Source organism: Curcuma longa, chromosome 3 (assembly GCF_044706935.1).
Source record: "Curcuma longa cultivar G26 ecotype Majalengka, Jawa Barat chromosome 3, ITB_CL_G26_1.1, whole genome shotgun sequence".
NCBI classification, from domain to species: domain Eukaryota; kingdom Viridiplantae; phylum Streptophyta; class Magnoliopsida; order Zingiberales; family Zingiberaceae; genus Curcuma; species Curcuma longa.
The window spans coordinates 17246073-17272092 of NC_133863.1; the positions used below are offsets into that span (position 1 = coordinate 17246073).

General features: G+C 38.6%; 3 protein-coding genes and 1 pseudogene across 3 annotated transcripts in view; 3 read left to right on the forward strand and 1 right to left on the reverse strand.

Moving 5' to 3' along the window:
• Positions 1-18762, forward strand: part of LOC141823557 (glycosyltransferase-like At2g41451) — a 39823-nt gene extending 21061 nt beyond the window's left edge. The window contains exons 9-11 of the mRNA XM_074710862.1: positions 17603-17649; positions 18027-18114; positions 18212-18762. Coding sequence (XP_074566963.1) covers positions 17603-17649; positions 18027-18114; positions 18212-18511 — 435 coding nt within the window. The 3' untranslated portion in view covers positions 18512-18762. The remainder of the gene's footprint in view (positions 1-17602; positions 17650-18026; positions 18115-18211) is intronic.
• On the forward strand, positions 6906-8286 carry LOC141825596 (uncharacterized; annotated as a pseudogene).
• Positions 18763-19791: 1029 nt separating the features above from the next.
• On the reverse strand, positions 19792-20809 carry LOC141822928 (uncharacterized). The gene is made up of 3 exons (XM_074710226.1): positions 20764-20809; positions 20563-20633; positions 19792-20481 (listed from the first exon to the last, which is right to left on the reverse strand). Exons 2-3 carry the CDS (start codon positions 20617-20619, stop codon positions 19792-19794), a joined length of 747 nt encoding a protein of 248 aa, XP_074566327.1. The 5' UTR covers positions 20620-20633; positions 20764-20809.
• Positions 20810-22230: 1421 nt separating this feature from the next.
• On the forward strand, positions 22231-23727 carry LOC141824607 (uncharacterized). Its single transcript, XM_074711922.1, has one exon. The coding sequence runs from the start codon at positions 22422-22424 to the stop codon at positions 23577-23579; it is 1158 nt and encodes a 385-aa protein (XP_074568023.1). The 5' UTR covers positions 22231-22421; the 3' UTR covers positions 23580-23727.
• The last annotated feature ends 2293 nt before the right edge of the window (positions 23728-26020 follow it).

The window sequence follows — 26020 nt, forward strand, 5'->3', positions numbered from 1 at the left end:
AACATTCTTGTAGTCAACTGATAAAGTAGTTACTGAAATATGGATGTCTAGGTTAGGAACATTTAAACAAGAACAACTTTAGCTACATGTGAAAAAGTGTTCTAGCATTTCATTTGAAAGACTTAATTGTATCCTCTGTTGAATAGCTATTCGCAACCTCTATTGACTGGCCAACAAGAAGTATCATCTTCCATGTAGCATTGAAATGTAAGGTTTGCATTTCTACCATAGTGTATCTTCACCTCGGATTTGAGAGTGCCTCTAAAACATTCTTAGAAATCGAATATCAAGGCAAACAGAAAATAAAGGCAAACTAGGTAGGTGGCAATGAAAAACAAGAAATGAGATGTGAAGTAGAACAATTACAAGCACCTTTTCAGAGAGCAATACAAGGATCCAAAATAGAAGATGAATTTGCAATGAGAGGTGGTGCTGGGCAAGCAGTAAAGTCTTGTAGCCATCTGCTTTAGGTCCGAAACAATGGAGGCTCTGGTGCTGGTAAGATTTGTTATGATTGAGATCCTAGATCCTAGTATTATATGGTTTTTACAAGTAGACACTTTGTTCATCACAGTTATACTGCAGCACAATAATCTAGTATATAAAAAAGCATGGTTGGATAATTGTTGAAATTCTCGTTTGACATATGAGTCAATGCCAATTTCAGTGAAGCAAATTAGAATTCACGAATAGCATGACAGTCCTGATCCTTGGTTTAACTCTGTCCAAGTTTCTTTGGTCTGCAACAAAGCTGATACTCTTGTAATGAGTAAATTATTAGGGTTTGATCCTGTGGTACTCTCTCTACTTTTTCATTTTATTCATCAAAGCAGAATTACAAGAAAGTCCCAAGCATTATATTATATCATATCTGCACATTAGTGCTTGGCACTCCACTTTTCATGTTGACTAAAGATATTATGCAAACTAGCTTAATATCGACATATTCAATTCAATACCTATTAAGGGCTTAGTTTGCAAATTTTCTAATTGAAAGGGAGTCTCGGTGCAACGATAAGTTGCCGTGTGACCTGGAGGTCACAGGTTCGAGTCTCAGAAATAACCTCTTGATAAGCAAGGTAAGGCTGTGTACAATAGACCTGTCCTTGAGACCCCACATTGACGGAAGCTTCTTGCACCAAGCTGATTTTTGGAGCTAATAAATGATGATAAAATATCATTTTATTGCACTTCTAATAATGTGACAATGAATCTTTGTGTTTAATCCTTACAAAATACTAGATTAGAGATTCTTTGTGGCTTCTCCATTTTCACAATATATCTCGTCAACTCTTTTAGAGCATGTTTTAGCTCGTTATTAGCTGTTTAACCTAGACAAGCTCGTACATAACTAGGGTTATAGCTTTATGCATTGCCTTTATAATTGATTTAGTTATAATAATTTATTTCTTGCTATTCTTGGCAACTTAGCCGATCTCATTTAGTGGGATAAAGCTTAGTTATTGTTGTATTCTTGGCAACTAGATTACCGCTAGATGTACGCTATAATGTAGTTTTATGTGGATCTTCTATATTTGGAAGAACATGCCTAATCAACATCATTGTACTCCACAAAATGAAGTTGACCAAAATCCTAATGCAAAAGATCTTACCTTGGAGCATTCTTTAAATGCTATAGAATTTTTAAGATTACCTCTCTAAATGATCAAGGTGTTGAGCCTCAAGAAACTGATTGACACTCTCTATAAATGGTATGTCTACCCATGTAACTTTAAAATAGTCTAATTTCCCAACTTTTAATCTTTTGTAAATGAATCACCTTATCCAAGCATCAAAATATGACACCCTTATCCTCAAATTAGTTTGATATTTGGATTTATAAGGGTATCAACTAGCTTAGCTCCTAAGATGCTTGTTTTCTTAAGCATATCAAGCATACATTTTTTTAGGAGATAGGCCTCCCCTAAATGGGTTACTTAGATCCTCACTATGAGACGTTAATGAAAATAGGCATTTAACATCGAGGTCCCTACACAATAATGAATAGTTATGATGTTATCAATTTCATAGAGAATAAAGAGAATATGCTTTTTAGATGGTGAGGTAATATTAAATATTGAATTTTCTAAGATACCAGTGAAAGAGAAAAAGGGATTTACTGAATCATTTTATATAGGATTGCTACATTGTAGAAACACTTCTTTAGTTTGTGTGTCAGTCTACTCCTCTCGGAGTAACAAAATTTAGAGTTTACTCTCTCTATATTTCTTCTTTGAGGTCATCATGGTACACATTCTTGATATCCAATTAGTAAAAGAGCTATTCACATGAAGATGCCAAGGTGAGCATTCAAACTGAAGTAATCTTAGCTGCATGTGAAAGTGTTTGAGTAATTCACTGCAATACACTTGATTGTATCCTTTAGCCATTGCTCCATAATATTTGTAAGGGATGCCTTAACTGTGAATATCCATTTACAAACACTATCGACTGGCTATCGACTTTTTTGTTACATCAAAATATAAGGTTTATATTTCGAGTACAACCTATCTAACTATCTGCACCTTGGATGCAAGCGCCTTTATATAGTCTTACGAATAAAATATTATTTGTGCAATCAGTCCGTGGTTAAGGCAAATCATTTTTAAGGTTTTGATGATTGAGCAATATATTTGAATAGGATGCTGATGTTAAAGATGATGTGTCAAGTAGATCAAAGTTAAATAAAAGTCAAAATGGGTTGAGATCACTTAGACATTTGACATTGGTAGAAGCCTAACAAGTGTTGGCAAATGTGGAGAGTCAAATGGGCAGTTGGCAAAGGAAAATACTAAGCGAGTCAAGGTAGACTAAACACTTGACAATGGTGGAGTTCATAAAGGTTAGTAGAGGAAATCTTAATAGGTCAAGGTGGATTAAATGTTAGGTTGGTGATGAAAGTCAAGGTAAGCCAACTTGATGCTTGGTAGTGGTGTAGTCCTAGAAGGTTAAAGGTGATTTCATGTTAGGCAAGGTTGAAGGCCTAGAGGAGTAAACTCTAGACATTCAAATTCTTGGCAAGTTAAGGGTGACTTGAGGGTTGGTAAATAGAAGTCAGTCGAGGTCAGTTGTACTAGGTAATAGATGAAAGCCCTAGAGGTGAGGAGCCTTTAGTTAAGAGAAGTCCTACTAGGTTGAAGTTAATTGAATACTAGGCAAGAATAAAGTCTTGGTAAGCTAAGGTCGGCTTGTATTAAGTAGACGAGGAAGTCCTGGAGACATGAGGTTTCTTGGCCTAAAACCAAGGATTAAAATACCGAGCCGAACCGCCCGATACGTCCGAAATTTACCGTTCTGCCAATGGACCGGCACCGCGATTCTGGTCGGGAAACCCTGTCGGAGGCGTCGCCCGGGCGCAGCAATGCCTCCGGAGGCATCGCGCGCCCTCGGCGACGCCTCTGCACGCGGGCCGCGAGCGAGCAGCGCATGATCACGTTTTTTGTTTTTTTTTTAATTTTTAACTTAGAGTTTAATTAAGTTTTAATAATCAATTCCTATCTATAGTTCGAGATAATTTAAATAAATTTTAATAAAATTCATAAAATTAACTTATTATTTTTAAAAAATATTTTATTTTTTATTTTTAAATATTTAGATTAAAATTTTTATTTAGTTAATATATTTTATATTTTAAAAATACCGAAGCTATACCGGCAAAGTACGATATGATACCGAAACTGTATCGTTCCGGTCTGGGACCGAAACCTCGGTACGGCTCGATATTTTAAACCTTGCCTAAAACCATGAAATTGTGGTTTGTTAGATTTGGAGCTTATAATAGTTGACTTATGTGAATTGCAATCGATTGGTGTAGTCGTCTGTTAAGTTTAGGGAGTTGATTGAAGAACCCAAAACCATAAAAGCTTGTTCATAGATTTGTGGTTTTGAGCTATCAACTGATGTAGTTGTCAACTCAGGCTGAAATGCCAACGAATTGAAGGTTTTGTATGGTTAAATAGTTGATTGACCAATTGACTAACGATAGGAGCAATCGATTAATGTGATAAGATTAGTCAATTGTTGCCAAAATAGGAAACCGAAAAGGAGTTTTTGAGTGGATAAAGCTGTAGCAACGTTTGAATTCTTCGTCGCTATAGTGTAGTACATTGGACAACAACAAACAATTGACTAATCAACGGATTCTAGACTCGAGCAACGACTTATAAAATCATGTTTTAAGGAGGGTTTTCCATCATCCGTTCTTGGGGGTTCTTGGGTGACTGCTACTGCATTCTAGAGTTTTTAGTGAGTAAACAAAACAATCCAAAGTGAGCAAAGTAAGATCTCAAATTTGTGTAAAGTTTTGCTTGTATTATTTTCATTCTTGCATTGTATTTTTGTTTTCTTTGAATATATTGTAAGAACAAGATTTATAAGAAGTTTCTTCGCTTCCAGAAGGTTTCCGAAGAGGAGAAAAAATATCGGGGCTCTTGGAATGATCCACTGATAGATTATAGGTCACGGAGTAGGATATGCTATTTTTGAACCACATAAAAATTGGTTTGTTTTTGTGTGCTTGTATCTTTGTATTTGCTATTTTATTTATTTTCGCTATGTACTAACAAATCATAGAGAAGATCACGAACAACACTAAAATCAACAAATTTCTATTCACCCCCCTTTAGCTACATTATCGATTGAACAAGTGGTATCACATCAAGGTTGACTCTTGATTGGACTAACCGTTGAGAGGGTAAGGCGTTAGATGAACCGCAATCAAGATAGATTTTAGAGATGGGCTTGGCTTCAACATTTGAGCACTATCAATACTTGGATTCAGAGATTTAGCATATTGGAGGTTAAGGATGGAATACTTTATCATGTTGGATATCGAAGATTGGTTTTTCTTGATGGAAGGCTTCGAAGCATCGAAGGACAAGGAGGAAGACCTCTCAAGAGGAACAAATGCAACGAGGAGCAAATTTGAAAGTTTGAGGCAAATAGCAAGGTAACTGAATTATTGGTTAACATTTTGCCTAATGATATTTTGTGTAGAATATGTGAATACAAGGATGCCCATAACCTTTAGATAAAGCTAATTAAGCTTCATGAAAAATCCCCATTGGTGCAAAAGAAGAGCCTAAGGGAAAGGGCCATTGACCCAATAGCAGGAGGTTGAGAGGTGCTCAACACCTAAAGTGGAAAGTTGATTGACCATTCATGTCCATCAGAGTGAGGAGGAAGAAAGGCCTGTGATATTGGATTGTAGAGAAGCCTCAAACTCTGGGGTTAAAGAAGATGAGCCATCCACCTTTTTTAGATCAAGTAGAAGAGGGAGGGGGGGGGGTGTTCTACTCCGATATACATATGGGTGCTAACATATGAACGCATATAAATTTCAATTATTAAAATAAATCACATTATATACTTTGAGTGTAGAAAAACGGGCACTAAAAGAGTAGGTGTCCTACCTTGAGCAAGAAGAAGATTCTAGTGTCACTCAAGGTGAAGGAGGTGCTTAAGGGATCCACATTTGTACGGAAAGGAAAGAAATACATAATGTGTTTCTTTTGTAACAAGAAAAGGCACTACCACAATCAATGCCCAAATGAGAGGCAATCCAAGGGGGATAAGAGAGGAAGCTCAAGTTCAAGGAGAAGTCTCTAAGGAAAATGCAAAGGTATCATTTGCATGTACTATTGCATTTTATAATGATACACTTAATTGTCAAAATAAACAACATGCTAGAATTGATTTTAGTGCTCAACATTAGGAATAGGCAATTTAATTCTCCTAGGATTAATTTTAGAAAATTTATGGTGAAAATAAAAAAATCTAGAATTAGAGAGTTGGAGAAGGAGAATCAAGTTTTGAAGTCAAGATTTTGATCAATTGGAGAGGAACCTTAAGAAAATGAAAAATGTGTCTAACGGCTCTAAGGGGTTTAAGAAGCAAAACTCAAATTTAGGAAGGCAAGAGCTATGTAAGAACAAGAAAGGTTTTGAGGTAGGGAATTAAATATTGTGCTATGTCGGTCGACACAAACGAAATTCATCAATCTGCCATCCCTACAGTTAACCTTGATGGAACCACTAAGGATAAGACTTCTAAGAAGCTTGTTGTGAAAAGTAGGGATAGACATGTCTTTTCACTTATGATCTTAGGGTTATGTTTCCTATATAAATCCATGTACATGCCTTCTTTTATGAATAAGAGAGTTTTAACATGGTATCAGAGCAATTGTTAAAACCCTAATTTTTTTTTCTCCGCTGCGCCGCGCCGAATTTTTTTTTCTCTCCTCTCTCTCTCTCTGTTCGGCGCGGAATATTTGTTGCTTTCTTCTCCCACCTTACGAAGGCGCCGCCTGCTCTCTTCTCCGAAGGATCGCGCTCCTCTGCTGCCGCGCCTCGCTCGCCGTATCTGATCAAGCGCTGCCACGTGGAGAAGAACCCAGCACCGCCGTCCCTTTTCTTTCGTGCGCTGCTCTCCCAGCCGTTGTGTCGCCGTCGCCGACCCCGTCTGCGTGAAGGCATCACCGGAGAGGAGGGCTGGTGGCCGACCAACGATCTTGGCTGTCCCAAAATCGCGACTCTGCTTCCTCCCGTGCGGTGCGGCTTCCTTCCAACCGCGCCTCACCTGCGTGCTTTCTCCTCTGTCGCTGCCGACAGAACGCAGCAGTGCTTCCTCGTTGCTGTTCGGAAAAAAAAAGGGAAAATCCAACTGCTCTTTTTTTCTGATATTTGTTTTCTTTGATTATTGGGCATCTTCCGCTTCCTTGCTTGCAATTTTATAGTCACAATCTTGTTTTATGGCGGATATATCTGAAGAAACTTCTGGTATTTCTACAGAATCTATAACTTCTTCTGGACAAATACAACCTTTTTTCACAATGTCAGGAAATGGAGGATCCGGTCTTCAGATAACCTCAGAGAAGTTGACAGAGACAAACTATGCATCTTGGGCAGTTGCTGTTGAACTTTATGTTGAAGGTCATGATAAACTTGATGTTCTTCATGGTACTAAAGTGAAACCAGATGAAAAGGACCCAAACTTTCGTATTTGGAGGCGTGACAATATTCAGCTGATGACTTGGATACTTAATTCTGTCAGTTCTGGCATCAAACAGGTCATTCTTCATAACAAAACAGCTTTTGACATGTGGAAGACATTGGAGCAAATGTACGGACGCAAACATGACATGTTGCGTACTTATCAGCTAAGTAGTCAAATTTTTAAACTTGATCAAGGTTCTATGTCTGTCACAAATTATTTTGCTGCTCTGAAGGGGTTGTGGGATGAGTTTGACTATTACAGGATGGAGAATTGGATTTCCACTGAAGATCACCAGAGATATCTAAAGCTTCTAGAAAAGGACAGAATTATTAAGTTTCTAGATGGGCTTCATGCAGAGTTTGAGAGTTTAAAAGGACAAATTCTTAGTCTTGATCCTACTCCCTCTCTAGAACAAGTTTATTACAAAGTTCTCAGTGAGGAGGGCAGGAAAATGACCATGAGCAACAAGGGTATTTCTGCTACCAGCACTCCAATTGGAGAGACTTCTGCTCTTATCAGTTCTACATACAAGTCCAAGCCTGGGGGAACTAAAGGAAGAGGTGATAAATTTTGTCGACACTGCAAAAGGACTAATCATGATTCAGATTTTTGTTGGGAGAAATATCCGGAGAAGAAACCTGACAAATTCAAACATGGTGACAAGAAGAGCTCCTAGTCGTGGAAATGTTGCTGTCAAGAAATTAGTGGAGGGGGAGACTGCTGGTTCCTCTGTATCTTCTTCTGTTGGGTTGTCATCTACTGACATTGCCAACCTTCAGCACCTTCTCTCGCGGCTTCAGGCTTCATCTTCTGCCTCTACCCCTCCATCTCAAGCGCACACAGGTATCCGTGGCTTGGGATTGAGTGTTGCTGGTTCAAGCTCTTATAGCCCCTGGGTCATTGACTCAGGAGCTACAGATCATATGACAAACATTGCTAACTCTTTCATTTCCTACTCTTTGTCCTCTGGGCAAGATAAAGTGACCATTGCAAATGGAACCAAGGCCACTGTTGCTGGCAAAGGTTCCATACAACTGGCAGATCACTTTATCCTATCCTCTGCTCTTCATGTTCCTTCTATTTCTCTTAATTTACTTTCTGTTAGCAGCATTACAAAACAACTTCACTGCTCGGTAACCTTTTTTCCTGATCATTGTGTCTTCCAGGATCTCGAGACCAAGCAAATGATTGGGACTGGCCGTGAAGTAGGAGGTCTTTATTACTATCAGCTTGGAACAGCCTCTGCTCTGAAGACTACAGCACAGTGTTTGGAGAATAAACATCAAGACATTCTCTTATGGCATTCCCGGTTGGGACATTTATCCTTCAGGTCTTTGAAAGTTTTATTTCCTAGTCTTTTCTCGTCAATTTCTTTTGAGTCACTTCAGTGTGAAGTCTGTCAGTTATCAAAACATTGTAGAACTCAATTTTCTGAGTCCATAAATAAAAGTTCTTCTCCATTTGATCTTGTTCATTCTGATGTGTGGGGGCCCTCTCCTGTGACTTCTTTGGATGGCTATCGATACTTTCTCTCTTTTATTGATGATTACACCCATTGTACATGGCTTTATTTGATGAAAAGCAGAGAAGAAGTTCCTCGACTCATTCAAACTTTTTGTCAAATGGTAGAAACTCAATTTCAAACAAGAGTAAAGACTTTACGTTCTGATAATGCCCGTGAGTACTTTGCTCAGTCTCTAAATACTTTCCTTGAGGATTCAGGAATTCTTCATGAGTCATCCTGTCCCTACACACCACAACAGAATGGAGTGGCTGAAAGAAAAAATCGTCATATCCTTGAAACAGCCCGTGCACTATTATTTCAACGCCACTTACCTAAATTTTTCTGGGCTGATGCTGTCCTTGCCGCTGCCTATATCATCAATAGATTGCCATCCAAAGGTCTCGGGTATCGGTGCCCTCTCACTATTCTTCGTCCTGGCACCACGTTGTTCTCCCTTACACCTCGAGTTTTTGGTTCTCTCTGCTTTATTCATGTTCTTGGTCCCAAGTCCTCAAAACTTGATCCTCGTTCTATACGGGGAGTTTTTCTAGGATATTCCACTTGTCAGAAAGGTTACAAGTGCTTTGATCCTATTACTAGGACGAGATATGTTTTGAAGGATGTTACCTTTTTTGAGTCCGAGTCTTATTATTCTCTTCAGCCTCATCCTCAGGGGGAGCATATTACCTCTTCTGTGTCTCCTTGTGTACCTCAAGTGGTGTGTCAAGTGGTCCCATCTCCTCCTTGTGTACCTGAAGTAGTCCCATCTCCTATTCCAGTGGATGCCATGGAAAATACATTACTGGGCTCGCAGTCTTCACAGGAAATTATCACTTACAAGCGACGAAGACACAAGCAAGGACCTACTACTGACCGGCTAGTCGAATCAGATGCTCTGGCTCTTGATTCCTTGGAGCAGTCATTAAATATGAATGAGCTGAACCTTCCTGTTGCTGTTAGGAAGGGGGTCAGGTCATGTACTCAACATCCTATCTCCAATCACGTTTCTTACTCTCGTTTGTCTTCTTCATATCATGCCTTTGTTTCACAGTTATCAAGTCATGCTATACCTTCTTCTTATTATGAAGCTGTAAAGGATGCTAGGTGGCTGGAAGCAATGAATGAAGAGATAGAGGCTCTTAACAGGAATGGTACTTGGGAATTAGTTGATCCTCCAAAGGGGAAGAACTTGGTTGGTTCTAAATGGGTCTATACTATCAAGTATAATTCAGAGGGTGAAGTGATCAGATATAAAGCCAGACTTGTTGCCAAGGGATTCACTCAAACGTATGGGGTGGATTACTTGGAGACTTTTGCTCCAGTTGCAAAACTGAATTCGGTTAGAGTAATTATTTCTCTTGCTGCTCAATATGATTGGCCTTTATTTCAGCTAGATGTTAAAAATGCATTTTTGAATGGTGACCTTCATGAAGAAGTCTACATGTTACCACCTCCTGGAATCGAAACAAAAGGAAAAATTTGCAGGCTAAGAAAAGCTTTGTATGGGCTTAAACAATCTCCCAGAGCATGGTTTGATAGGTTTTGCAAAGCCATGATATTGTTTGGCTTTAAACAAGGAAATGCTGATCATACACTTTTTGTTAAAAAGAAAGAGGGCAGAACTACCATTCTCTTGGTTTATGTTGATGACATGATAGTTACAGGTGATGACGAAGCTGAAATCCAGGCTCTCAAGTCCAAGTTAACATCAGAATTTGAAATTAAAGATCTTGGACTATTGAGGTACTTCCTTGGTATTGAAGTTGCTCGATCTCAAGAAGGAATTTATATGTGTCAGAGAAAGTATGTGTTGGATTTACTCAAGGAGACAGGGAAGTTGGGTTGTCGACCAGCATCTACTCCTATAGAAGTAAATCATGATCTTACTAGTTCTAATGGGGAAGATCTTACAAGTCTGGAAAAGGGAACGTATCAAAGGTTGGTTGGAAAATTACTATATTTGTCTATGACTAGACCTGACATCACCTATGCTGTTAGTGTGGTGAGCCAGTACATGCATGCTCCTAAAACTGTCCATATGAAGGCTGTTGACAGGATTTTAAGGTACTTGAAGTCATGTCCCGGAAAAGGCTTGCTGTTCAAAGGAGGTGGTAATCTGAAAGTGGAATGTTATTCTGATGCAGATTGGGCTGGCTCTCGAGATGATAGAAGGTCCACTTCTGGCTATTGCACTTTTTTGGGAGGAAACCTGGTAACTTGGAGAAGTAAGAAACAAAATGTTTGTGCACGGTCCAGTGCTGAAGCAGAATATCGAGCCATGGCACATGGTCTTGCAGAAATGTTGTGGTTGTGTTTTTTGTTGGAAGACATGGGATTAAAAGCAGAATTACCCCTCAAGCTATATTGTGACAACAAGGCTGCAATCAATATTGCAAATAATCCAGTACAACATGATCGGACTAAACACATCGAGATTGATCGCCATTTTATTCGGGAGAGACTTGATTCTGGAGAACTATGTTTGCCTTATGTCAAATCTGAGGACCAACTTGCTGATATGTTTACGAAGGCTATACCCCAAACTATGTTTAATTCTGTTCTTAGCAAGTTGAACATGTTTGATATATATGTTCAACTTGAGGGGGAGTGTTGTGAAAAGCAGGGGTAGATATGTCTTTTCACTTATGATCTTAGGGTTATGTTGGCTATATAAACCCATGTACATGTCTTCTTTTTGATTAAGATAGTTTTAACATAATACATTGATAAATTAACTAATACTATATTCAGTCGGCTAGTTAGTCGACTATGGGATCACACAAAATAGATCGTCGTTGGAGAACAATCGATTAGTATAGGGTAGAAAAGTTGAATTGATATTTTTGGCTTGGGAAACACACTAAAGTAATTTGTCATTCTGACATGTTAGAGTTCATTGGGAACTTTAACGGATTATGAAGGATACATAAGACCAATAATTGTGACATTGTTGGTGCATCTTTTGTCTCTAATTATTAGAGTTCAATAAGTTGTGCCAAATTTGAAGATTTAACATATTTGCAATGTGTCAAATTTGGTATTTAACACATTATTAAAAATTGATGCATTTATATGATGCTATATTTCTATATGCTTCATGTTTACCATGATTTGTAAGCTTTTGACTCTTGCCACATGTTCCATGTTACTAGGACTCACATGCTTTTGACTTATGTCATTCTAGTTATAAAGTTACTTTGATTTAAACCATAGAATATTCAACAAATATTTTCCTAAATCATCACTAAATCATGATGGGACCTGCATTGATGGAATGGAGCTTTGTGCACTGAACTGTCCTTTTATCACTAAATCATGATGGACTTTGTCTTTGGTTTCTTGCCAGGCTAGTTATAAGTTTTTTTTTTTCATTGCATGCAATTAGGGATTGTAGCATTAATTGACATCTAAGGTTGGAAGTTGAATTGGGATTGTTTAGGTAGAATTACATGATCACCATAGTGAAGTAGAACATTGAGTACATCTCACAAGAATCATAGTGTTAACTTGTTGTGTTTATTGAGACATATAGATATTAGCTTAGATGTTAGGTTGAGGATCATAGTTTAAGGTGCCGATGAGGTGCATCTAGATGAATTATCATCAATACATATGAACCGGTGTGGACCAATCATGGCAAAAGTTATGTTTAAGTTGTGTAGATGTAGCGTTTGGGTAAAGCATGGAAGGGTTTAATGGTTTTCAACTGTGTTTTTTTAAATAAATAAAGTATATTTTAATAGAAAACTCTTTTTCTCTATAAATATTTTGGCATAAATAATGTTTATATGAAATTTCAAAATTTTTTTTGAAAAATTATAGAATTATTTATAATTTTTTGATTTTGAACCACTAGAATTTAGGGGTAGTCAACTGGCATAATGTAGAAGCAATGTGAAGTTTTAGATATAACTAAAACTTATTCATTTAAGTTGTTTATTATCATCGCGTTGGTATGTAGTCACCCATATCCCTTTAGAATACTTAGGTATATATTCAAAGGGAGTTTGGCAAATGAAGGGAAGAAGCATTGAAGATGGGACATTAAGGAGAGGTTAGAGTTCAAGGTTGGATTTTAGCCTCATGAGCCCAAAATTGGATTTTCTTAAGTTATAGGAATAGTGGTGCAATAACTAAGGGGAGGATCTTTGTGTTGGAGAAGAAGTATTGCTTGAGGGGGGCACTCACTTTAAAGATATATGAATAACCTAAGTTGGGGGGAGATGTTTCCTTAAGGGGGAGAGGGACTTCCGTAGATTAAGGAAAGCTGAGAAGAAGATTAGAATAAGAGGGAGGTACCCATCTTGATGAAGTGATTAGCTCAAGGTTCAGCTTTGGACAAATTGCCAAATGAGGAGGAAGGATAGGGAACCATCATTTAGAGTTTGGCATGGATATTGGACTTTGGACTAAGAAAGTTATAGAGGAACCTTTAATGTATGTTGAAGGGAAGACCGAAGGGTTTAAGTTAGAAAACCTTCATTTAGGTTTTGACATAGGATGTGAGAAGTTGGCTAATAGATAAGTCTAACTTAAACATATTGTAAATATAAAAAGGGACATTGTTGGTGTAATTGGGCTATGGCCAAGGCGGACCATGGTTTAGGTTTTGATATTTGAGCAATATGTTTGATGTTGGCTATTGTGTGTCAACTAGGACAAGACATGATTTAAAATTTTGAGTCGTATCGGAATTTCGATTTATGATTGAAACGATACGGTTTCAATACTGTATTATGTTGCTTTCGATATTTTTTATATATTAATTAAAAATAAAAATAATTTAAATATTAAAATTTAAAAATACAAAAAAAATTAAAATTTTTAAAAAAGAAAAATGGGTCACATGGTAAACAAATAAATAATTTATTATATATTTTTGAAATTAAAATAAATACTATATAGATATTAAATTAATGGGATAGTTTTATTAGGCTTTGATTAAGCCTATTTAGACTATCCTATTATAGTTAGAAGTCGATTGAAATTATTAACCTAATTATTAACATAAGGTTTCTTTACTATATTATCTCACATTGCACTTGTTGCTTGCAGATGTCACCACCGCGACCCTGCGGAGGTAGCTGCAAGATCGTGGTGCCTTTGTGATCTCACAAAGGTCGTCGTGGGCGTAGCACTTTCACGACCTTGTGACGGCACGTGGTGCCGGTGCTAGGCAGTGGACGACATGATAAATTTTACCTGTTTATCCCATCATTGAATGAAAATTTAAACCATATGTCAAGATTGGCGATGAATACTTGATAGAGGAAGAAGCTAAATAGGTTGATATCGACTAGAGATTTGACATTGGTTGAAGCCCAATAGGCATTGATAGATATAGAGTCCAACTCAGAATTTATAAAGGAAAAGACCAAGTGGGTCAACGTATACTAGAGTAGACACTTGACAATGGTAAAGTCGATAAGAGTTTGTTAGAGGAAGTCCTAACACGTCTTGGGTGCTTGGCAAGCACTTGATAAGGACAAGATCCTTGGCAATGATGAAGTTCTTGCAGGTCAAGGGTATTTGGATGCCAAACAAAGTTAAAGTCCTAGAGGAATAAACTCTAGGTATGTTAGATAGGTGATGGAAGATCAGACAAGTCATGAACAATTGGATGCTTGGGAGGTAGGTTGTGGAGGATTGGGTTTAGCAGACGGGGTCGTGGAGAACTAGATGCTTGATAGTGATGAAGCCCCTACAAGTCCAGGGTAATTGGATATTAGGTAAGGTTATAGTCCTAGAGGATTAAACTTTATGATTTTGAAATCCCCTTGAGTCAAGGGTTGTCTAACTGGGCAAGTGGAAGTCCTGATAGGTCGAGGTCGGTTATATATTATGAAATGAATGAAGTCCCTGAGGTGAAGAATCTTTAAGCAAGGAAAGTCCAGATTGAGGTTAATTGGGTATTAGGTAAAAATAAAGTCTTGATAAGTCAAGATCTATTAGTACTAGGCAAACGAGTAAATTGACATGAGATTTCTTGGCACGATATAAGTGGTTGGAATTAGCATGTTAGTGTATTGATGAACCTCAAAATCGCAAAGTTGTGGTTTGATCAAATTTGGGGCTCACAACAATTGATTGATGTGAATTACAATTGACTAGTGGTGCAGTCGACGTTTGAACTAGAAATCACAAAAGGTTATTTAGGGATTTGTGGTTTAGAACAGTCAATTAGATTGAAATGCCAATAAATAGAAGGTTCTGTTCAAATGAACGGTCAACTAGCCAGTCGACTTAGGATCGTGAACAGAATGAACAAAAAAGTTCATCTCAAGTAAGCAATTAACTAAGATGGTAAATTTAGTTGACTGAGATGGTTAAATTTTGAGCTGTCACAGTGGAATAGTTGACTGCAGAATAAGAGTAGTCGATTGATGAGCAGGCAAGCAATTGACAGAGTAGTTGACCAGTCACAAACAAAAACCTTATAAAAGAGGATTTGTGGAGTTCAAATCATCCTTTCTTGGGGTTTTGGGCGAATGTTGTTTCATTCCAAATCCTTCAATGAGCATACCAAAATAATCTAAACCGAGCATAGCAAGATCTCAAATTAGTGTAAAGTTTTATTTGTATTATTTTCATTCTTGCATTGTATTTTATATTCCTTGTATTTGCTATAAGAACAAGATCTGCAAAATGTTTCTCCGCCTTGAAATCTATCCGAAGAGGAGAAAGGAGATAGTGGGATTCTTAAAGTTATCTATCGACGGATCATAGGTTATCAGGTAGAAACCAGGAATTCTAAACCACAAAGATTGGATTGTTTTTGTTTGATTATATCTTTTGTTGTATACTAACATATCACAGAGACGAGCACAAATGAAAGCATTAAAATCAGCAAATGTGTATTCACTCCCCCCTCTAGCTGCATTGTTGATTCAACAAATATATAGTCAAAGAAAAAAATAAAGATAAACTGTGTAGGTTAGAATGCAACACAAGATAAGAAAGAAGAAATGAGATAAAAACTAGAACAACTACAAGTTCGGAGAGTAATAGAAGCATCCAAAATAGAGGATAGATCTTTAACAAGATGGGTTGCTGGGTAGGGTGGGCATGTTCAGATCAATTCATTTTTAAAAAAATTTCAATTCTATCGAGTGTAGTTCAGGTTATAAAATATCCTCTTACCTGGATCCATATTTGAAAAAAATAAAAAATAAAAAATGCAAGCTTAAATTTTTTTGAATCAGTTTGGTTTGGGTTTAAGGGATTTTATTTTATATTTTCTAAGGATTTCAGAGATTTTAGATCTTTTATATGATTCCCACTGCAATTGCATAAGATCTGCAATTACAAGGCTACTTACAAGAATTATGGGTTAAAAAGAAAATATCATAGCATATGTCCTCATGTTTCAATTGCAAGCCACTACTATCAACTGGGAAAAATGTGACCAATAATTCTTTTTACTAAATATCAAGAATTCTATGTAGCTAAATAGAAGTGTCAACAATGAGAAATATGTATATATAAGCTATTTACTACAGGTCCTAATTATTCTAAACTAAACTAAAAAATATTGAAAGAAACATTACATATGGAAGCGATGAAGAGGGCAAGGGTTCGAATCTCGGCGAAGCCGAGCAATACCCTCCTCCGTCGTGATCAACTGCAGTTTCTCGATTTACCTCCTCACAGATGATCGTGGGGCCGACCGTGTGGGGTCGTTGGGATGGTGGATTTTATCTTTTGCAGAAGATGATGAGTAGATTGTACTGTTGACATGGAAGAAGGCGACGATGAAGGTGGGGATAGAGGCAAGTAATGATCTCATGAAATCATGGAAGATAGAAATTGGGCATGTGAACAGATGCTAGAAGGGACAGACAAACAACCTTGTAAAATTGTGCGAAGAAGGGATGCTCGAGGGATATTTTGCTGAAGGAACACAATGTCGTTGACATGGAAAGAGTGGTAACAGCGGATATAAGGGCAGACAATGGAGACAAATCAACTAATCTTGTAATATAATGGAATTATGGAAGACGAAACAAGAACTCGAAAGCTAGAAGGGGACAAAAAAAGAACCATGCAGTTCCTCTAGAATTAACTAGGTTCTTTACTAATAAGATATACAGTTGATAACAAATATTTATATAAAACATGTAACTATTAATTAATTATATGGGATATAATTTAATTAATATAATATATAATACAAGATGTAATTTAATTAATATGGCATATAATTTATATTACATAAAAGTAGTTTTGCTTGGTTTTTTCAGGTTTTATATAACAACCTAAAATACCGATTCTAACCTAAAACACAATATTGATATCTAAACTTGGAAAAAGAAATCAAAGTTCTAGAGTCAATTTGATTGGATATTGGTGTTTTTGCCCAATGCCAGTGTTGGGTGAGCGGAGTCTTGTGGTTTTCTACTTTCCTCAATGATGGAGACTTTTGGTGCTAGCAAGTTTGTCAGGAATGAGATCCTATCTAGGAATGAGTGGTCGATAGGTTCAAATGAAAGGGTTTGGCCTCTTGGTAGTCTTTCTACCTACATTTATCAATGTAAAATTACAAGTGGATCCCTAGTATTATATGGTAAATTTAGATCCTAACATATAACGACATACTTTTAGTTTCTTTATCTCATTGTTAATAAGACACAATAATTTTGTACATCAAAAACCACATCACTTGAAAGACTGTTGAAAGTTGCTTTGATGTTTGTGAGCTCATCATTGAAGCAAATGAACCCTTGTTATACAACTTGTTCATTCGCCATTGTCATTTGAGTATAATGCTTATTTCATAGGAGTTCACTTAAATGCTTAAAGCTCTTAATATAATGATAGTTGAGTGGATCACACTGTTTTGTATTTATCCTATTGGGAAGAATTACTTGTCAATGTGTATTTATATGGAGATGATAAGCTAGGATGTAGGAACTCAAAATGTGCTGGGTGCCTTAACTTGATGAAAACTTTGATATCAATTACCAGCTGACAAACCATCTGGTACTTGACAATGGAAAATGCAATGACTGTTAGTTCCCTCAAAAAACTGATGTAAGATATTGTACCTTTCTGTTGATGCTATAATTCTATTTTAATTGTGTTTTTTTTTTCACTTTTTTCATGTAGGCTTTTATTATTGCTTCCACTGCCACTGAGGAAGAAATGCATCGCTGGTGAGTTCCAATGACCGACCAATCAATATTTTCCTATAATTTCAGTGGTCAATGCATAATGTTTCTCTAACACTTAAAAGTGGTAAAAGATATAATAGTGTGCTTAGCTCTTGCTTCAAATAATCCACTGCTACTATACTTTTGGCTAAATATATACTGTGGTTTTTTGGTTTTACGTGCTCCTTTGGTTTTGTTGTGGAGAACAGGATCCTTGTGAAAATAAAGAACACATGCTGCTATAGATTTTTGAAATCATTTAAAATAATCTCTCCATAAATCTCCTCGAATGCTTCCTTAACCAGCTTGAATTTCTCCCCTAGAAGTGTGCTTGTTGGTATTAACTTATTAATTTAACCATCTTATCAATTATATTGCAGGTTCCTTGATCGTGTTGTTTGGACAGACAAGCAAGTCAACTTGAAACTTTTAAGGAAGGGTATCTTGACTCGAATATATACTCCCATGGTGAGTTTTAATCTTCAGATAACAAGATAATTGGCTAAGTCCATCAAATAAAAGATACTTGCAGCTTGTTCTGATCTAAGCTAAATCCTACGTTCAGGCTATTATTCGTGGTCTCAAGGAATCTGCTGTTTTCACTGATGCAATTGCTTCTGCAAAATCTCTCTCTAAGGAGAAATTCTTATCTTCTATGGAGAAACTTCAGAATAAAAATTCTTCTGTAGTTGCTGGAAAAAGGTCCCTTTATCCCAACAGGAAAATGGGCAATCTTGCTGAATCTCAGGCAACAGCAAGAAAGGTTTTGGAATTTCATGTTATCCAGCCGCAAGCAATTCTTCCTATGTCACCCCCAAACCCTGATGATTTCCAGAGCGAGTTTACCGAACATCTTGTGGTTTAGTCGGAATGCAAGTATACGATGCTATATAAGCTGAAGAATAATTACCAGGTTCACATGGGTAACTCACAATCAGAATCTCACTTGTTGGTCTAGCTCGATGCTGTTTTGTTGATTTCGGAGTTGATTCTCGCAATCCAACTGGTAATTTGTTACTAAAGTTAAATAACACTCTTCTTCAGTATATTTGTATACCCATTTTTATGTATATTGTTAAAGACTAGGAGAAACCTGAGGGGCACGTTTTCTGGACATTGATTATGTATATTCTGGTGCTAAACCTTTGTCACTCAAAAGTAATGGCTGTATCGCTTCTGCATAAGGTGGAATCCGCCATCCCAACGGTTCCATACAGTCGGAAAATTATATTGGATAAACTTTTTATAATGATTGGCTCCATCGTCGAAACTGTCTCATATCAGAAAACCTCTTAAGAGATTTTTTAGAGGTACGGTATTACTATATTGATAAGAGCTTACTGCCGAAATAATACTTCAGTCAACAACTATATGTTACTAAAAGAACTCAAACACGGAACCTCAGACAACATATATTTCCATGCTTACCACTTGGAATAAGGCACTTTGACATAAAAAAGTAATGATTGTATGTCGCCTTAATAAATGTGGTGGTGCAGTAGTAAAACATTTAAAAGAATAAATAAGAAGATCAGAGTTTGAATATTCTAAAGGTCGGTCTCGTAATGTGCATAAGTTGTACTTTAGATTTGCTCCGATAGATGAATCAGGAGATGTTTCATTTAATCACAGTTTGCCAATTTATTAGTTTAAACTCACTTCTAAACACACTCAAAGCTGAGTTGTCTTGTTGAACACCCGACTTAAATGTGGATTAAGATTTAAGATGAAGTGATTCTCTTCTGCAAAAGGTGAAATCTGTCATTTCAGTAGTCTCACACGGTTGGTCCTATGACTATTTGTGAGGAGGTAAATCGAGAAACTACAGTTGACTACGATGGAGAAAGATATTATCTTGACGATCAAGTGATTCTCAATCAATAACTGATAGTGTGCAACTCCATTCTGTATATATAAAGATATAAATTCTGTCGATATTCTTTTTTTTTTTTTTTTTTTTGGGGTTTTGTAATAGCATTGAATTACAATAATCCGACCTTCATTCTTCTAGTGGTAGCGTCGTGGTTCTTATTTCATTCTTGCTCTAGCCTGCATTATTTATTCTACTAATTAGCGTATTAAGTGCTAAGTCTCGAGTTAGTTAATGGTTAATTAAGATAATGATGATGGTTAATTAATGGTTAATCAAAGGGACATGGGCAGTCTGTAGATGTGCTCCTCTCCGTCCTCGTCGATCTCCCTCACCCACTTGCTCTTGCGCCTCTGGTGCTTCGCCGGCGGCGGCGCCGCCGCCAGCGCCTTCCTCTGCTTCTTGCAACTGCCGGTGCCGGACTCGTCGATCTTGCCTATCACGGTGACCTCCATGCCCTCGCCGATGGGGCGCTTGAGGGAGCGGACGGCGTGGCCCTTGCGCAAGCTGAGGCCGCGGACGTCGCCGCGCAGCCCCTCCTTGGCGCCTTCCAGGCGGTTGGCCACCACCACCGACCGCTGGGGGTTGACGTCCAGCAGCTTGAGCAGGTCGGTGTAGGAGTCGGCCTTGCAGTCGACGAGGGAGAAGTCGATGTTCTCGTACTCCGGCAGCAGCTGGTAGGGGTCGCCCACCTTGTACTCCACCCGGTCCTCCAGCCCGGACTCCTCGATCACCTCCTTGGCCGACGTCGCCGCCGCCTCCTCCGGCAGGATGCAGATCAGCCGCCCGCCCGTCTGCCTCGCCGCCGCCGCCAGCGCCACCGTCGAATGCGACGCCTCCGTCGACACCTCCACGATCAGCTTCGCGCCCATGCCGGCCGCCAGCGCCGAGATGAACTCGTTGCTTTCCGGCTCCACCGATTTCTGCGATTCCAGGTTCTTCCTTTTCCCCATTTCCTGACTTCTCTGCGCAATTAAAATAAATTAAATTAAATTAAACTAAACACAAATTCATCCACAGAATCAAACCAAACGAATCGCAATTACCAGCTTCAGAGTATCCAAATATGCATTCGCCGCGTTCTCTCTAGACCAACCACCCATTTTGGTTCCCGTGCCTACAAAATGAGTAATTAATTCCTTTTTCTCTTATGTAAAAAAAGATGAAATTCGTCGTCTTAATAGTCCTACATAATTGGTTCTACAATCATCTATAAAGAAATAAATTGAAAAATTATAGTTAATCACGTTGAAGAAAAGTATTTATGCGGGGGAGAGCAACAAACAGGATCAGGACGTCTAAATAACGGAGAGGAAGAGCAAGAGTTTCTCAATTTATTACACGGTCGATGAGAGGGGACGGGGACGGGGACGAAGATGAAGAAATAAATGGAAAAAAGTGAACTATATATGGTTGATTGGTTTGACCAAGGTGGTGGCGTGCGCTATGGGCGTTTGATCCCAAGCCTAAACAAGCAAATCCAACAGCAATTTCTTTTTCTTCAAACAACATATAATTAACTACAATATGTAACGTTTAAGAATATAGCACAAAAATAAAAAGAACATTTACACCACATTTAATGAAGGGAAATGATACTTAGCATGAAAAATCCTAATATGAATGAAGCATGATACTCACATTGGTAGTGGATCCGACTGACATTCAGTGGGACCTACTATATATAGTTGTGAGTGTTTAATGAATGAGTGTTCCTTTTGTGCCCCCAACATAGTTGAAGTTGGTTAGTGCAGGACAGATTTATTGAAGTGGACAGGGGTCGAATTTTGACGAAGCTGAGGTAATGTCCTCTCCCGTAGTGGCCAATTGTAACTTCCTGATTTACCTTCTCACAGATGGTCATAGGATCGATCATGTGAGATCGTTGGGGTGACGGATTTCATCTTTTGTTGAAGAGTGTTCCTTTTGTAAAAATTATCAAATGGACATTCCATCGTTTATTTTATCCTGATAATACTTTACTTTTAGTGTTGTTGTAACATCTACGATTAGCTATTACAAGTATAATATCTATTCTATAACTGCTACAATATAGTAAAATATAACATTTCATTCTAATAAAAATTATTATATATAGAACACTATCATATCAAATATCCTTTATCAATTCTATCAAAATTTCTTAAATTCCATTAAAATTATTTTAATTTGGTTAAAATCTCTTTAAAATTTTTGTAGCAGCTATTTAACTGTGGCTATAATGTTGATTAGGTAATAGTAGTATAAATAATGTTGATTAGGTAATAGTAGTATAAATAATGTAGCCTCTTGGCAAATAATAAGATACAAGAATTTAACTCTTTTTCTTATTTAAAAAAGGTGAAATCCGCACTCATCGATTTTATACGGTCGATCTTACGATCATCTATAAGGAGGTAAATCAAGAAATTATAATTGATCATGACGGAGGAGAGTATTGCTCGACTTTATCGAGATTTGAACATTTATCCTCCTCTATAAATCTGTTCTATCATAACTAACTTAACTATGTTCCGAAGATAAAAATTTAACTCTTTACCTCTTACAGATAGATTTATTTTTTAATAATGAAAATGGCCCCCTGATTTTAAATATTTACGGAGTGACGTCCAGCTGCAAAAGGCAGGCAGGCCACGAGTTCGACAAGCCCCATCGCTTGATATCTTCCATGAAACAGATACATCCAAAAATGAAGATGAAGATGAAGATGAAGAGTGGAGAGTCACCAGCAACCACAAGAAGATGATCGATCGTCGCCAGCTCCCCAATTCACCACTATTAATCCTTCACCTCTTAATTCCCACGGCCACGAACACAACAATCATATCCCTCTTTAATTTCCATTTCCCCTTCGAAGGAAGAGAGCAGAGAGCAGAGAGCAGAGAGCAGAGAAGATCGATCGGATATGGGGTGCGCCAGCTCCAAGAGAGTTGAGGTTACTGTGGCCGCCGACGTCTACCGGCCACCGCCCACCAGCATCGCCGTCTTCGACATCAACAAGATCCAGGAGCCATGGCTCATAACCAAGTCCCAGCTGGACGACGAAGAAGTCTGTGCCGATGAGAAGGCGGAGCTGACGGCGGCGACAAAGCCCACGGCCTTGCCAGTCGTGCTCCCTCTGCTCGAGAAGCTCGAATCCTACGAGTCCGCTCCCAAATCCTGGTCTGAGGTCAGCAAAGCACTCGAGGAACTCAAGCCCACTCTCACTTCTCCTCCTCCTCCTCCTCCGACGACGACCAATAATATTGATCCCAAAGCCAAATCCGACGAGCTTGTTCCATCATCGGAGTCGAAGATTAAACCAGATAACATCAACTCCTTCCGCACGCTCGAAGAGGTCGAAGGCCCGCTGAAGAAGCCGCCGCCGCCTCCTCCTCTTCCGCGGCTGTCGTCGTCCCCTCCGCGTTCCCGCCCGCCAGAGCTCGCCGGTTTTCGCTCCGTCAGGGAGAACAGCTTCCTGGTCCGCGACCGGGAGGAGCGAGAGCGGCAAAGTGCGGCCAAGGTAATCCCGTGGTGGCGGCGCGACCCGCTGGAGGGGTACCCCGAGCGGCGGCCTCCGGGCAACCACGAGGGCGTGGTGCTGTACACGACGACGCTGCGGGGGGTGCGGCGGACGTTCGAGGACTGCGAGACAGCGCGGCGGGCGGTGGAGGGACATGCGCTGGATGCGGGTGTTACGGTGGACGAGCGGGACGTGTCGCTGCACGGGGAGTTCCTGCGGGAGGTGAGGGAGCTGGTAGGGGAGGAGGAGGCGGCGGTGCCGAGGCTGTTCGTGAGGGGGCGGTACGTCGGCGGGGTGGAGGAGGTGGTGGAGCTGAGCGAGACGGGGAAGCTGAGGGAAATGATGCGATGGGTGGCCAGGAGATCAGCCGCCGGCAAAACTGATAATCAGAAGGGAGGAGCTGGGGGGCGGAGGGAGTGCGAGGGGTGCGGCGGCGCTCGCTTCCTTCCCTGCCTGGAGTGCAACGGCAGCCGCAAGGTGGTGGGGGACGACGGCAAGAGCGTGGAGAGGTGCGACGAGTGCAACGAGAATGGCTTGATGCTTTGCCCTCTCTGCCATTAATAATCACTGCAAGCAACAACAACGTACTACCTCAAACAAGATGATGATCCTATAATTAAGCAATTATATTATTTATGTTTGTGTGCAAAATAATTAAACAGACTATTAATTATCAGTTGTAATTCACAGATATATTTGCGTGATTAAACTATTAATTCTTATGATCCCCTTGTTTGAGATGATCGATGATGTCTTCGGAGCATACCTGAGTTGATTATGATAAAGCAGAATTATAAAAGAAGGTAAGGATTCGAATCTTGACGAAGTTGATACAATATCCTCTTCCGTCGTAGTCAACTGTATCTGCTCAGATTTACCTCTTCACAAATGATCGTGAAATCGACCGTGTAAGATCGTTGGGATGGTGATTTTTTTTTTTTTTTTTTTTTTTTTGCAGAAAAGACAATCGATGATGAGTTTCTTTTCTGTTTTGTCTCATGCAATGCATCAATAAGCCTAGAATATTTGCATAATGCATGGCAATGTTTGTTTTCACTTTTTTAGATTAAATTGTAGAATTCTCGTCCACTCTAGTAAAAATTAGAATCTGCTTCATACGATCGATTCCATGATCATATATGAGGAGGTAAATCGAAAAATTACAGTTGACTACAACGGAGGAGGTATTGTCTCGACTTCGTTAAAATTCGATTCTTATCTAGTTCAATAAATTTATTCTGTCATAATCAATTTAATTACGTGAGACATTGAAGGTCTCGTCCACTTTTCTATAAATCTGCTGTGTAGAGGTCTCGTCCACAAACTAAGAGAGAGAGAGAGAGGAAATTAATGGACATATTTTTTGTGTGATGGGAGTTCGGTGAACTTCTTTTGTCCTATTCAGTTCAAGGAATGGACATAATTGAACCAAAATATATGAGGCCATTGAATCGGTTCAATTTTCTTTTTTTATTTTTTTTATTGGTGGTTCATTTAAGTGCATGACAAGTTAATGGATATAAATTTTTGAGTTGTTTTTTCTTTTTTGAGCTCTATTATAAGTGATGTCGTGGAGGAGGATTGCATCATACAAATACTAATTAACTTTAAAATATCTTTCAATGAGATCCAAAAGTTTCTAAAGTATTAAAATTTAAGAATAGGTAAATATGCACCGCAATATTATATATATTTAGATATCATATAGGATAGTTTTAAAGTGTGTAATTTTTTAAAATTTAAAATTATAATGTATGAATATATAAAATTGTATGAATTGAAATATAAGAATGTAGTATAAAAAAATTATAAACTATAGTTGTAAACTAAAGGGGATGAATGGACACATGTGGATTTTATATTTCTTTCTATTTTGTTTGGATTCAAGCTAAGGGGGTGAACAGACACATATGGATTTTATATTTTATGATCCTAACAAGCGGTTACAAGAGTATACGTCTCTTTTTATAAAAATGATGAATCCTCTGTAGGTTATGTTGGTGCCCTGGTTAGTTTTGATGTGATCGACCAGGTTAAGTTAGGTCTTGTGTTTTGTTAATCCCTCTGCTAAGTGCGCAGGAGCTTAGGTACGGAGGAAGTCGAGCGTAAGACGTAGCGGACGAGAAGGGTTGCGCGGGGAAGTGAGCCGACGGGCTCGGTGCAATTCGAGGGATGCGAAAGCTGCGGAAGAGTACGCCGGTGGAACGAGAAGGACGTACGCGACGTCCAAGAGACGAGAAGCCGGGAGGAAGCACGCTCGAAGGGCGAAAGGCCGGAGTCGGGTTCGGGTGAGCCTAACTCCGGTTGGCCAGAAATCACCCAACCGACGATTCAACAAAAAGTCAACAAAAGTCAAACTATTGACTTTGACTATTGACTTTGACCGCTGAATTTGACCAGCGAAAAGACTAAAACTTGGACGTGACTTTTGAAGAAAAAAAAGAGAAAAGATAATTAAGTTTTTATCTTTTATTATACAAAGATAAATACTTAATTATTACTAAGGATAATTCTCTTTATCTTTTATTAAAGATAAAGTTTATCCTTATTTAATCAACGGCTACAAATCAAGCTTATCAAAGACCAACGATGAAGATCTCATCTACAGATCAATGGTTAAAAGCAAAACCTATCTACGATCTACGATTAGGATTTGTTCTCTTAACCTATAAATAGACTTAGAGTTTTAGAGTTAGATCATCAATTGCTTTGTATTCTTTCTTCTAGCTAAGTCTCTGTGCTACAACTGTAAAGGCTTCTCCGCCTAAAGGAGTTCTGAGTGAGCATTAACCGCCTTGGAAGCAACGATCCAGTTGCAACCAAGTTTTTTATTAAAGAGACGAGTGCTAAATTGATTAACCGTCTATTCACCCCCTCTAGCCGGTCCAACCTTATCCAACAAGTGGTATCAGAGCCGAGACGCCGCAGAAAGGACTAACCGCCAACTGCAGCACCGCCGACAAAATGGTCGGACCCGTTATCTATCCGCCTAAATTTGAGGG

Bases quoted from the DNA above. Each gene is read 5' to 3' on its own strand.
- LOC141822928 (XM_074710226.1), bottom strand. From the start codon at position 20,619: ATGGGTGGTTGGTCTAGAGAGAACGCGGCGAATGCATATTTGGATACT. The intron at 20,482-20,562 runs GTAATTGCGATT...TTAATTGCGCAG, and splicing joins ATTTGGATACTCTGAAGCTG to AGAAGTCAGGAAATGGGGAA.
- LOC141824607 (XM_074711922.1), top strand. From the start codon at position 22,422: ATGGGGTGCGCCAGCTCCAAGAGAGTTGAGGTTACTGTGGCCGCCGAC.